The sequence below is a fragment of the Thermobia domestica genome, chromosome 14, assembly GCF_964235325.1.
Source record: "Thermobia domestica chromosome 14, izTheDome1.hap1.1, whole genome shotgun sequence".
NCBI classification, from domain to species: domain Eukaryota; kingdom Metazoa; phylum Arthropoda; class Insecta; order Zygentoma; family Lepismatidae; genus Thermobia; species Thermobia domestica.
Window position 1 is genome coordinate 70649163 of NC_137467.1, and position 13963 is coordinate 70663125.

Sequence of the window (13963 nt, forward strand, 5' to 3'; positions counted from 1 at the left end):
TGTAGGGAAAAAAAACAAACTTCTTTAAATTTCTGATTTAAATGCTTATTTTGTTTATCTGCTTACAATATCACAATATATACAAAGGTTATTTTTAAGTAGGTTTCGTTTGTGAACACCGATTCAAATTTAGCGCCCCTGAGAATGTGAGCAGGTAAAGATTCCTGGCATATTTTATGTACAATTTGATACCATTTGCATTCACGGTGTCAGTCTTCAGCGGCCCACCGAACATGAAATAGGTCTTTCATCAGGTATCTAAAAACAAGACACATGACAGCTGCGAATATTCATCACCAGACATGTCACGTATATGATGACAATGCAAGAGTGATACAAAGTGTGAAAATTGATTAGACTGTTTCAAGGAGGTTGAAGAATGTCCATGACGAATCGCGCTCTGATCTGCCATCTGTAATGACTGACGATTTGGTTTTAAAAAAAAAAAAAATCACGAAAACTTGAGACTAGCGACTACAACTTCTTCCGCCATCTGAAGACCCTAGACAGCAGGCGTTAATACAAACGGCCGTAAATAACTGATCATCATCACAGGCGGAAAAGTTATGAGTCGTTGATAATTACGATAAATGTTTCAATAGGCAAGGAAATTACATAAAAAACTGACTATAGAACATATATACATAATTTTAACAATGTTTAATTGTTTCGTTTTTATTGAAGGCGGATCTTACTTGAAAAATAACCCTCGTATATATGTGAAATACAAGTATTTACCAGAACAGTGTAAACCTAACACTTCATCAGATAGAAGGAACGACGTAGAAAAGAAAAATGAAAGAGCAGAGTTCTGAAATAGTGTTACAAGGCTTAAGTAGATGGAAAATAAGGTTTAACATACCTTGCGTTGATTTATTTAATTTATGACCCTAATATTTTACTTTTAGAAAGACAATATAAGATTCTATTTACATGCTTGTCAAATTATTCTTTCCGTATAAGGAAGGAAAAAATTAGAGTGACTAATTAAATAAAACAACGGAAGGCATATTACAACTTTTATTTTTCATACAATATAAGATTGCGTAAACAAATCAAAATAATAATATATTAAGTAGTTGGAGTTCGGGAGAGAAGATAAAATTATTGCGTTGGTTGTACGAGTTCAAAGCAGCATTGGAATAATAAATAAGTAGAAAAATGTATAACAGTGAGAAAGGACAGAATGAAAATTAATGAAGAAATAAACAAAAAGTAAATATTTAAACAAATAGTGTCATGTGAAGGAACTTGGTTTGTATGGCGTGATATTTTCTCAATATTGAAACCGGAAGTGATAGAATATATTTACCACTAGTGATTTTAGTAGAAAGTTTAGTGGAGATGGAATATATTCTTCGGACATTTAATTGATTGCACTAAACCATTTCTCGGTACCTATTACTGTGTTTCTTCTATAGGGACAACGTTAAGACCGGAAGTGGTTGATATTAATTTCCGGTTTGAATAAAAGGTTAAGGGAGAAGATAGTACCTATTCTTAGAACGGAAAACTATTCCAAAAAGCCGCTTCTCACTATCTCTTATTGCTTTTACTCTATGTACGTTAATATTGAAACCAGAAGTTGTAGTGGATTTCTATTACTTCCGGTTTTAGTACAGAATTAAAGATGGAGACGAAATGTATTCTAGGGAAGCTTAATCGATTGCAGAAAATCACTTTCGCCATCTATGATCGTTTTTGCTCTATAGTGACCTAAGTTGAAACTGGAAATGGTTAATTTCTACCACTTCCGGTTTGGATTTTATCTCTATAGATGGGCTATTCCTAACTTATGACTCTCTACATCTTGTCAAATATCATCCTAATCCGTCAAGTAGAGAATTTTTTCTGTCCCCCGAACAGACGGAAATACTTTACTCGGTAAACCGAAACAGCTCAAAAGTACTTAATATTAAAGAAGTTTTAGTAAATCAAGTTCCTTAAAAATTAAAATGAGATAAAAAAATAATAAAATAAGTCGAAGAAAAAGTAGAATGAAAAAATTAAGGGAATTTACTGTTCATCATAACTACCACGATAATAATAATAATCTATATATATAAAAAAGAACGCACAAATCCTTTGTGAACTCATCACGCTAATACGGCTGAACCAATTTCTTTCATTTTTGGGGGGTTATTAGGATTTGGACCCTAGATGGTTTTTATCATATCACTTTAATTTTTAATTACCAGTGTCTTGAGATAATTGACCATTCAAGTGTCCATACGTACAAATCGTTTGTTATTAGTTCATCATAGGTAAAAATAAACGTATTTATATGCAACCCGCATGACCATGTGACTCGGCGGGTTAACATAAATGACAGGCGCTATAATTTTAACATTTACTGCAATTTGAAAGCGAAAAAGTAAAAATTATCTAAGTAACAAAGTTTATTGCGTTCCGGGGTGACCGCAGCGAAGCGGGGTGAACGCTGCTAGTTTCTATATATAAAAGTTATTGACCTGCATGATTGATCAACGTCCACGCAAACCGCTTAAGCTAGACCTTGATATTTGGACTATACATAGAATGTGACATAGTATCACCCAGGAAAGATTTTTAGAAATTCGACGAAGAAAGTGAGGGGAGAGGATAACGGTGGTGATTACTGTAATATCTCTGTCCATATCTCTGAAGGTTAAAGGCATGAAATTTGGTATATGGACTTCCCATTTAAAATAATTGGACATATGTATTAGACATATTATATATATTATATATTAGGGTGGTTTGAATTCGGGTAACATTTTGGTGGGGTAACAAAACAATGGTAAAATTGGTGCTCTGGCGTCCTGATAGTAGGAAATAAAAGAATTTTTCACTTAAGTACTGTCTATTGGAGCCAACTTTACTTTAAACAGGTGGATTTTGTCAATTATAGCCACATTGGATATGGAGTACACATTGTATACGCATTCTGAACGGCTATCTGCAGTACTATAGTGGTACAGACTGCAGACAACGTCAGATCGGGACTCTGTCCAGTTACAAACTAAAATGTGTTCAAAGTAATTTATTCCAGATTCGTTTGTTGATCACAACATTAGTGTTTTCAATTACTACCACAGTATACCTAGATAGAGTGAAGAGTAAATATTCTCAAATTCTTACGTGCTAAAGCAACTGGCAGGACAAACTCTTATACAGAATTAGACTTTTTCTGTACAGAAGGTATTTCTGTTCTAGAATGTTTCGTTTGTAGTCAGTGGTCGAAGTGAGACGGTATGCGGTGGTATGCCATAGCGCCTCTGATTTTTCAGTAATGAGGACATACAGTCTCTGGTTTTTCAGTGATTAAGACAATATTTAAATAGCCGGTATGTTGAGTCAAAATCATAATAAAACATACCGCCTCTGCTTTCCACTTCGAACACTGTTTGTAGTATTATACCATGTGGAGAAGAATGACCGAAGACCCTAGTACGAACAGCGGATACATCTTTGACATTGCGTTCAACATCGACTGAACGACACTGATACTTTGGTACAATAATTTTTTGATTACGCACCAGAATATCATGACTTATGCCATCAAGTAAAGGCGGAAGGAAGTTGGCAGTACTCTCCCAGTCTATTAGTTCCATGTAGATAGTGGCATTGAGATTGACTTTTAGTTGCTTTTTATCAAAGCAGCAGACTTGCATACTGCTGGGAGTCTTCTTTCTTGCTTGAAGAATGTGCCGACATGAAAATGTTCTTCTGCTTTCATGTTCATCAGCAGCACCAGCGAGCAACAGGTTTTCAGGATGGTAGAAACAGGAGTTATTTAAAAGAACGTTAAGAATTATGATCTTGTCCTCAGGAGGAAGTTTTTGATACAGTGATGCCATGAAGTAATAATTCTTTGTACCATCTTGACAGTATGAATGGAATGTAGAACTATATAGGATAATAGCAGAAGTTTAGTACGAATCGTACAAACTTTTCACTTCCTCTGATGGAGATTCGTCTGAAATGTACAATCGAAGTAGTCGGTTAGCTTTAGTCAGCCATCATGCATGGCTTAAGGCACCAGGTTGTGCAGTTTTCAAGTATTGCAGAATACAAGGATCTGAATTTTGCACCCCTTGCTGAAGTAGTACGCATATCCTTAGTAAATACAGCTGATCACAACTTAGATCTTTCGTTAATGGCTCAGGTTGAAACACAGTAATGGGTTTGGTCTGAGGATTAAATAACAGCAGGTTGGTAATAGGTCCTTCATGTGTCGCTGGACCAGTTATTCTATCATCAAGGACACAAATTATTCTACCAAAATATCTGGATCATTCACTCGATGTTGAACGCAATGTCAAAGATGTATCCACTGTTCGTACTAGGGTCTTCGGTCATTCTTCTCCACATGGTGTAATACTACAAACGAAACATTCTAGAACAGAAATGCCTTCTGTACAGACAGTCTAATTTTGTATAAGAGTTTGTCCTGCCAGTTGCTTTAGCACTTAAGAATTTGAGAATATTTACTCTTCACTCTACCTAGGTACACTGTCGTAGTAATTGAAAACACAACAAAAGCAAACTAATGTTGTGATCTACAAACGAATCTGGAATAAATTACTTTTAACACATTTTAGTTTGTAACTGGACAGAGCTCCGATCTGACGTTGTCTGCAATCTGTACCACTATAGTACTGCAGGTAGCAGTTCAGAATGCGTATACAGTACAATGTGTACTCCATATCTGGCTACAATTGACATAAAATTCATCTGTTCAAAGTAAAGTTAGCCCCACTAGACAGTACTTCAGTGAAAAATTCTTTTATTTCCCCACTATCAGGATGCCACGAAGCACCAATTTCACCATTGTTTTGTTACCCCACCAAAATGTTACCCGAATTCAACCATCCAAATATTATATATATACACAATGATCTAAAGGGGACGAAAATGGGTGGGAACTACAATCATTATAACAAGATGTCTGTATCTCGAAATCTCTTAAGGCTAGAGACATAACTTTGGTATTTGAACTTTTCATCTAAAATAATTAAATATGGTTTTCAGCGTTTCTAAATGTTAGACCCTACATAATATGAAATCTGAATTTTGGCGGATAAACTAAAGGAGACGGTGATGATGAGAAATGAATGCAGTGGTGGAATGAAGAATGTGGGAGGAAACCCACGCAAACGTGTTTGTCCACCACGAAGTTCACTTGGCGCGAGCTGGGTTCGAAACAGGGAACCCATGCAGCAGAGGTGAACGCTCTACCACTGAGCCACCACCCCCTATGTTGGTCTTAGAATGGAAGACAAATGAGTGAAGTGCTTCCCTGAGATGTCCATACAAAACGTTGGAATTATGTCCACGACTTTGAACTCAGTCGAATTCTATATGAACAGGGAGGAGAAGGAAGGACCCATAACACTGCACACAGTGAAACGAGGGGACTTTGTTGTTGTTGTTCTTTCCAAACTTTTGTTAAAAGACTAGAAACTTGGAAACAACTGATAATTCACTTCACAGATACTTTATACATCTTACTTTCTCAATTTTTGATGTTCTTCGTTGTCTAAGTTATTCAGTAAAAGAGAGTTGGGGATGAACTTAGCAAACTTTTCACCGAAAAGTGTGGAATTTGAGCACTGCAGGAATATTGGTGATCGTTGATGAGAATTGAAAGAAGAGTTAAGCTTCGCCCATTTAAGGATGTAAATTAGGTTACAAGAATACAATCTTCGTGCTAGAATGTGGGTCCTATGCAGAACCGGGTTATCACCTTAGAGTCCCTAAGCACTTAACTCATTTTGGTGTTCCCACATATATGCAATTCAAAATATAAACAACAATAAACCATAAAATATAATTTTATTTATCACAATTACGCAAAACTTACAGTAATTTGGAAAATTATGTTTATTTTTGAATACTTTTAGTTTATATTTGGAAAGTTTTCTGCTTTTTTTTTTTTTTTTTTAATTGCAAAGTGTTTGATCGGATCATTACTATTATCTTTACTTCCGCTATGTTTTTGACTAAGTGTATATACAGGGTGTCTACTAAATTTCAAAATGAAATTTCGTGACTTTTTAGTGACCTTTTCTTCACCAAATCATTTTTTTTTTTTTTTTAAATTTTCAAGAGCAAATTTGGGTGCGAATTAGGCCGAATTTGCATCCATGAGATAGAAACGTACTTTGCTTGCGATTTGGTAGCGTCTAAAGCCGACCATAGACATTTTTGGTGGTGACTTTTGACGTGTTGTAGAACGAAATTTTCCAGTCTGTACTTACATTTGTAGTTAAAAAAAATCGTGACACAAAAACTAAATTTCGTGACTTTCATGACCGTTTTCTGATTTCGTGACATTCGTGACCGATAGACACCCTGATATATATTATATAATATGCGTGTGTGTGAGAGAGAGAGTCAGAGTGAGTGAGAGAGAGAGACGGGTGGGATATTTTCCTTTCGATTTCATGACTCTTGATGTAGGTTTGCACTCTAAGTCCTCTTATTATTATTGTGTATATTTATATCGGGGCGCAAAATTTCCGGTCGCCAGGTCATCATTGATGGCTAGAAATTTAGAGCTGGCGACCAGTGTTCAGTAGGAATGGTTTTTACCTAAACTCACAGGGTCGCGCAGTTTCTGTTTCGCACGAAAATAATTGTCACTGACTGAGAGAAAACACGGAATGTAAAGTCTTCACAACGTTGTAATTTGGCCCTCCTTTCCTACCCTCAATCAAAATGGTTTTCCCCCTGGTACGTCAATGCGAGAGATCGTTTCCCCCACTGTTTTGAAGTTAGAACAGCTGGGGGGACAGCCCAGTGCCTAGAATAGATCAAGCAATCACGTCACGATGTCAGTGATAAATAAGTAAAAACATATTTGTTTTTACATGGATATTTTCATGAAATACCGTTATCACTCGTAACTTAACTACTTTCTCTTTTCAGCTAATCAATCAGTCAATAAATCAATGAAGATGTAGGAAGGGAGGAACTACTTCCATCTGGCCCTAGTCGTAAGATTCATCGACAACAGTGCCTCTATGCGAATAGTAAAGAACCAATTGAAGAAACGCGAATCGAAATAGCAATTCGTGCAAGGATTGGAGAAGCATGCCGTTCTTTGTCAATGTGTTAACGCGGTAATCTCCTGGTGTCGGTCTGCTTGCACCGTGAACCTACAAAGAATGTAATATTACTCTTAGTGTTTCCACAATAAAATCTTTGTCAAACCAGAGACCGTGTGTGTGGGTGGTGGGGTGGGGGGAAGACCTCTCATAATTTGTACGTACGAGATACTGGTGACCATCATTTTTGGATTGGCGAGTGCGTCTGACTTTGATATATTACACTGAGTGCTCACTGATTGTGATCACCCCTCCACACAAAGAGTGTGGCCACCAGCTGAGCTGATACATGACCACCCCGACTGGTAGTATTGCAGAGAAAGAACACACTCGAGGCTACATGTTGGCAGACAGCATGATAATGGGACGTGGGCAGAATTGATCCGCATTCCAATAGGGCATGATTGTGGGTACCCGAGCAATAGATGCGTCAATAACCCAGACAGCGATGCTTCTCGGATGCGTCAGTTCCTGTGTAGTGAAGGTATTCAAAGAGTAGGAAGAAAATGGGGTAACTGTCTCTAAGAGACTGAATTGTAGGCCGTACAGAATTTCGAAACGAGGGGCGAGCATCGGATCAAACAGCTCGTGACAACCAAACGAACAATCAGTGTCCGGGAATTGCGTGACCAATACAATGATGGATGCAGAACACCCATACCCCACGCAACCATACGGCGTACACTGGCACGCATGAAGTTCCACGAGAGACAATCCACTCGTCACCCACTTCTTACGACTAGTCACTGCCGACTTTGTAACATTTAACTTAACTATGGACAACATTTTGCATGCAACGCTTCAGCGCGTTCAGGATCCTGATAAGAAGGATTCACATGTGTGAAGCAGTAATGGTGACCTCTTTTCAAGATCTTTTGTTGTACCTCTATTACTTGCGTCACGTTTTGATCACCTGTAATATGATAATGAAATCGAGGATGCTTCATTACATTATCAAATCATCAACTTCCTTCACTAATATGTTCAAGATGGGTTTAGCATACATTTTTATTAATTAACACTGAATTAAAGTGAGATTCGGGGCACTTCTTGGGGCTTTCCCCAGGAAAAGTGCCCTCACCAGAAATGGAATCCATGCTCATGATACAAACTCCAATCACTTGTACACGAGAGAGTAAATAGGATAAATAACTTTCAGATAAATAGAGATAAATGTACTAAAATTTATTTTTTATTTTTATTTTATTTTATTTATTTATTTTTATTTTTTATTTATTTATTTTTTTTTGCAGCTAACACTATAAAAAGAACATCATTCCAGCACCTGTCGATTGAGCAAGCTTTTGTTTATGTAGGAAATGGGAAAGGGGGAGGGTAATGTTAACAGGAAGATGAGTTTGTAGAGGAATGAAACCTTTCTGCCGTTCCATCAGGGATCCATCAAGATGTTGGACATCCTCTTCTTTCCGCACAGTTGCTCCTGCCGCTTCAGGCAAAGATGAAATAGATTTTGGCGCCTAAGATGGGTTTACATTAAAATTTGGTTAACGATGTCTGGATAAATAAGGAACTTATAATAAATAGTAATGAAATATACCCATGTTAACTAATTTGCAACTTTACTGAACTCAGTAGTATTAGAAAGTACTTACTCCAAAAAATCGAAATCGATTGTTGAGTATTCCGCTTGAATGAGAGCCCAGATTCCCCAAAAGAAGTGAGACGCCAACGCAAACTTATTCACTTGCACATACAAAGTCCTAATTTCATCTTCTGTAACGGACTCCAAAGAGCACTTACAGTTTGTACCTCTACTATCTCCATGTTTAACAGCCGTTTTGTACGTTTGTAAATACACTTTGAGCCATTTATATTGAAAGTCAGGTGATGGGTACCGTGAGTAGTCAACATCTGTTACACCTGAAAAGAAAAAAATATCACTGTTTAAATCAATGCCTTAAGGCTAAAAGGAAGGAGTTTCATCACTAGTATATAAGAATACATTTACAATTACTTACAGAATGTATGGAACAATTATTTAAATTTTTCGCACTCATCTTCATGTTTCCTTCAGAAAAAATAAAGTGCATATACATCCACAATATTTTTAAAAACTACTAAGTTTTCTTCTTCCGGCAGTAGATTTCTATTTTTTTTTTTTCAAATGTTTTCATTTCTTACATATTTTAGTATTGAAATTCCCTTGATGTGTGTATCTTGTGTCAAATATATTCGAACTTATCTTCAAAGTTATATGTTTTGAGTGCGTTTGATAGAAGAGTTGAGTTGAATTTGAGTTTAACGTCCTTTTCAGCAGCAAGGCTATATAAGACGAGACCTACTGATTGACGTGGAATCCGAACCATATGAGCTCCCGCCGGGAATTGAACGCGGGTCTCGCACGCCAAAGGCGAATACGCTAACCGATTAGCCACGAAGGAGCTCGTTTGATAGACGATATACACAAACCTAAGGAAAAATAGTAATCTTTTCTGCCGGAAAAAGAATAAAAGGTACAAGTCACCGCACTAAATTTTCTCGCTCCAATTTCTTAAACTAAATCATGTGCTGCAGTTATTAATGAAACATTTTTCTGTGAAATACGAACAAAATTTTAAGGCGTTTTCGAAAAACTTCTCCGGAAGGAAACTCGTCTCCAAAAGTAAACTACCCTTGTGGATATTCTCATACAAATGATTTATGCAACACTATAAGAGTAATAATGAAATATTTATGAAATATGGCCAAAATCGCCTGTGCCGTTTTTGAGAAAGTAGTCTGAGAAGAAACTCATCCCCAAGAGTAAACTACTTACCCCTTATGATTTTTCGTAAGGAATAATTTACACAATATTATAGAGTAATTAATGAAATATTTATCTATGAAATATGAATAAAATGGCATAACTTGTTATTGAGAAAATCGTCCCAAAAAACAATGAGTTATGCCACATTAATAATGAAATATGAACAAAGTTGTCAGTCCATATCGACTGGCCGTTGTAATGATGATACAAAAAACAGTATATCTCAAGCACAAACTACCAACTTATGCTCCAAAGATTTCTTTATTTATACGGAACCGGTATTCGTACATATTTTAACTTTCATTGTATTCTATATTTGATGATGACGGTTGCATGCTGCAGTCGAAAGTGTTACAAGATTGTTCAACTATCTTTTCAACGAGTACTGTAGGTACTCAAGAGACAAACGGACAGTTAACTTAATTATAATCTAAGACTTATAAGGGCGAAGGGTTTTCAAATAACAGAACTGTTCAAAGGATGACTTTTGTTTTAATCAACAGTGATGAAGGAAATCATTAGCAGAAACAGCGTGATTATATTATTATTATTATTATTATTATTTTAAGTAATAAAATTGACGCTTACAAGATTAAGTCTTTGATTATAAAACTAAGCACATTTTAACCTACAACAGGATGTCTACTGAGTTGACCTGAATATTTCCAGTGTCCCTGGTAGAAAAATTTGCAGTATACCTCGGTGAATTTAAAAAAGTGAGTGCCACATATGAGTTTATGCTATTTAACAGCCTGTAAAATATGTTGAAAAAGCAAAATCTTCAATATTCTAACAGAAAAAATTCACAGAATCTAGTGGATTAAAGTCAAAGAATGAAAGAAAGAAAAAAATAACCAGAAGAGTAAACGTCTTCTGGATGTTATTTCTCCAAGAATGTTTATTGTAATCCACACTTACTTTGTGTTTGTGTTAGCCTCCACTCCCTTACAGCCAATCCTTTCCTCACCTACTTCACTGTTATTACATATACTTACTTCTTTTACATTTATATTACATTTGGTACAGAAACAATTAAGTACGAGGGCTGTCCAGGAAGTCCCAGACGTTTTAGATTATCGCGGCAGTGGGCGGGGCTAGTCGCCATCTTGGTGTACGAACGTTGCCACACTCAGTACGGATCCAGCTGTGGTAGCGTGAGGACTGTGATGCTCTTACCGTGCTTTGTGTGACGTGTTACAATGTGCGCTACAATAGAAATTCCCGCCTCTTGTGAGGTGCGTTCTGTGATTAGGTTTTTATTGGCAAAAAACCAAAAGTCAATTGAAATCCATCGCCAACTGTGAAGCGTATGAACATGGAATAATGAGTGAAGGCCGAGTGAGGCAATGGAGCATTGAGTTTAAATGACCGAGAGCTCTTGGATGGTTTTGGGTGAGAGGTGTTCGACATCCACCATACAAACCGAATTTGGCGCCGAGCGACTACCACCTCTTCCCAGTGATGAAGACATGGCTCCCTATACAACGCTTTGATACTGACGCCGAACTGCATGCCGGTGTAAGCCAGTGGTTGAAATCTCAGGCAGCAGATTTCTACCGTGACAGTATTGAAAACGGCATGGTAAGTGCCTTAATTTGCATGGTGATGATGTGGAAAAATAGCTTAAGAATGTACCTTTCAAATCTATATAATGCAATTTTGTTTGTTTATTCTGTACTTTTTTTTATTTCAAAAGTCTTACTTTCTGTACAACTCTCGTAGAAGATCAATTAATTACAAATATGAAAGAGTAACGTGTTTAATCATCATGCTTGCACATTTAGATATGCGACTGTCTTGACACTTCACAGATATTAAATGAACACGTACGGTATATGAAATAAGTTAAAATTTTATAAACACTTATATTATCAACACTATCCATTTTCTTTCTCGAACTAGTTAGTTTTTCAATGATTGGCCAGTAAGCCTTATTACCACCTACACCTAGCTGATGGGGCTGCCATTTTGAAGTGTTTCAATAGAAATATTTACATTTTGCAGTATTACACAATAATTCCCAGTACATTTTCAGCATTTCAAGTATTTCAAGCATCAATAGACACCCTGCAAAAGTAAATAATTTGCTTTACCTGCAAATTCGTTGAAGTGATTGCCAATATCAAATGCTTGGTAGTTGAACGCTGCATACTCAAAGTCAATGAACATCACATCATTTTGTTTCTTGTTATATATGACATTGGCCAATAAAGCATCATTATGACAGAACACAATAGGACTTCCAAGCTGACTTAACTCCGACTCCAATAAATCCAATTCTTCTTGCAACTCTAACTTTGACGAGATCTCAGTCTCAAACCTGAAACAAGAGAACGGAGATATTTAATGCTGTTTTAATTATGTAAAAAAGTACTGCTTTCTGAAGTTCCTCATCTAAAACTAACACTGTTTTGTAGGTAATGTCTCAAAGATAACATGGTTTTACTCTCGGAACTGAAGTAATTTAAATAAAATTTATGTCGAAATTCGATGGAGCTTTCTTACAAGGTGTTACAAATTTTGTCACAATATTTTGCAGAAGTTCATGTGGACTTGTGCTCAAAGTGGATAGTTTCGGAGTTATAGGGTGGCGAAAACGTAAAATAAGTTAACTTGAAAGGTTTTTATAGCTCCATTACTAAGGGACCCAACGTAGTAGGGTCAAGACATCACTGAGGAACTAGTATGTGAACTATCCATATATCAATGTTTAAGAATGCTCCAGTACTTGCACACCAATTTTTAAAGAGGTATCAGTACTTCCAAACAGCCTCTCTAAAAATGATTGTGCAAGTACCGAAGGTTCTGATAGATGGATATTTGGATAGTTCACATACTAGTTCCTCAGTGATGTCTTGACCCGACTACCATCGGTCCTATAGTAGTGTAACTATGGTCCTTTAAAGTTCATTTTTTTCACGTTTTCGGCACACTATAACTCCGAAACTATGCACTTCCAACCATAGGTCCATATAAACCTTTTTCTTATTTTGATGTGAGGAATCAATTCGCAAAATATTGTTGGCGTGGGAGACCCGGGTTCGATTCCAGGGCCACCCTGAACGAGGTTTTCCTGGGATTTCCTTTCACACCAGGTAAATGTACTGGGGTGGTACCTAATTTATGGGTCCCAGGCCGCTTTCCTTTCCCCGAATAGTGTGCTCGCCGAGGAACGTCATCCCTCATACGTGACAGGCTAAATGATCATGGATGCCGAAAGTCCAAAAATAAAAAAAATCTAAATCCTAAATCTCTAATCATGCTAACTTCGTTATGCGTGCACCTACTGTTGATTCTATTTTTGTTTAAATTGTTTGAAAAGAATGTTAACCAGTAGGTCCCGTCCCATATAGCACCGCTGCTGAAAGGGACGTTAAAATCAACTCAACTCCCAAAATATTGTTACAAATTTTTGTAACACCCTGTATAGTAGGGCGGGGAAAAACATTGATGCAAATTTAATGAAGATCACTGCGCTTGCATGTGCTAAGCACACTTTCAGTATGATTTCTAAAAAAATCACACTTCTACTGATCACAACTAGAATTTGATTTAGTAATTTTATTATTTCGTAATTTTCCAATTTCTCGCTAGATGGCACCACAAATGTCAATGTATTTTTGTAAAACAAAAGGTTTTGCGTGTAGTTGCAGAATTTCCTTACCACACATTTTAATTATAGTTTATACATATTTTCATTTTTCTCTTGTTTTGCTTAAAATAAAGTTTTTTTCGATGCAATTAACGCAGTTTTATCCTAAAACTTGCAACAAGTTTTTACCAAATTTTGCATTTATATCTGTACGCCGTTATTTTTCATGAGATGAAAATTTCACTTACTGGAGGATCAGTCTCTGGTCGACATCATCGTGTCTTTCTTCTGAGACCACAGGGGAGCCACAAGAAAATCTATATTTTTGAAGGAGCTTACACTGTGAAGGATCGTAAGATCGACATCACCATGCTTTTCTCTTATTGAAAGCACAGGGGAGTCACAGCTAGCTTTATACATTCGACTTGAGGACACCCGCCTCATTAATAAACGGGTTCTCACTTTTAGTGGGAGCAGAACAATTTAATCATCATCTGTACTTTCGATTTGAGG

General features: G+C 36.6%; 1 protein-coding gene across 2 annotated transcripts in view; it reads right to left on the reverse strand.

Annotated features, from left to right (window-relative positions):
• The window catches only part of eas (ethanolamine kinase 1), a 188054-nt gene that overhangs the window by 7222 nt on the left and 166869 nt on the right, over window positions 1–13963 (reverse strand). For both annotated transcript variants that reach the window (XM_081738026.1, XM_081738027.1), the window contains 2 exons: window positions 11952–12178; window positions 8705–8972 (listed from right to left, as the gene is read on the reverse strand). In XM_081738026.1, coding sequence (XP_081594152.1) covers window positions 8705–8972; window positions 11952–12178 — 495 coding nt within the window. The remainder of the gene's footprint in view (window positions 1–8704; window positions 8973–11951; window positions 12179–13963) is intronic.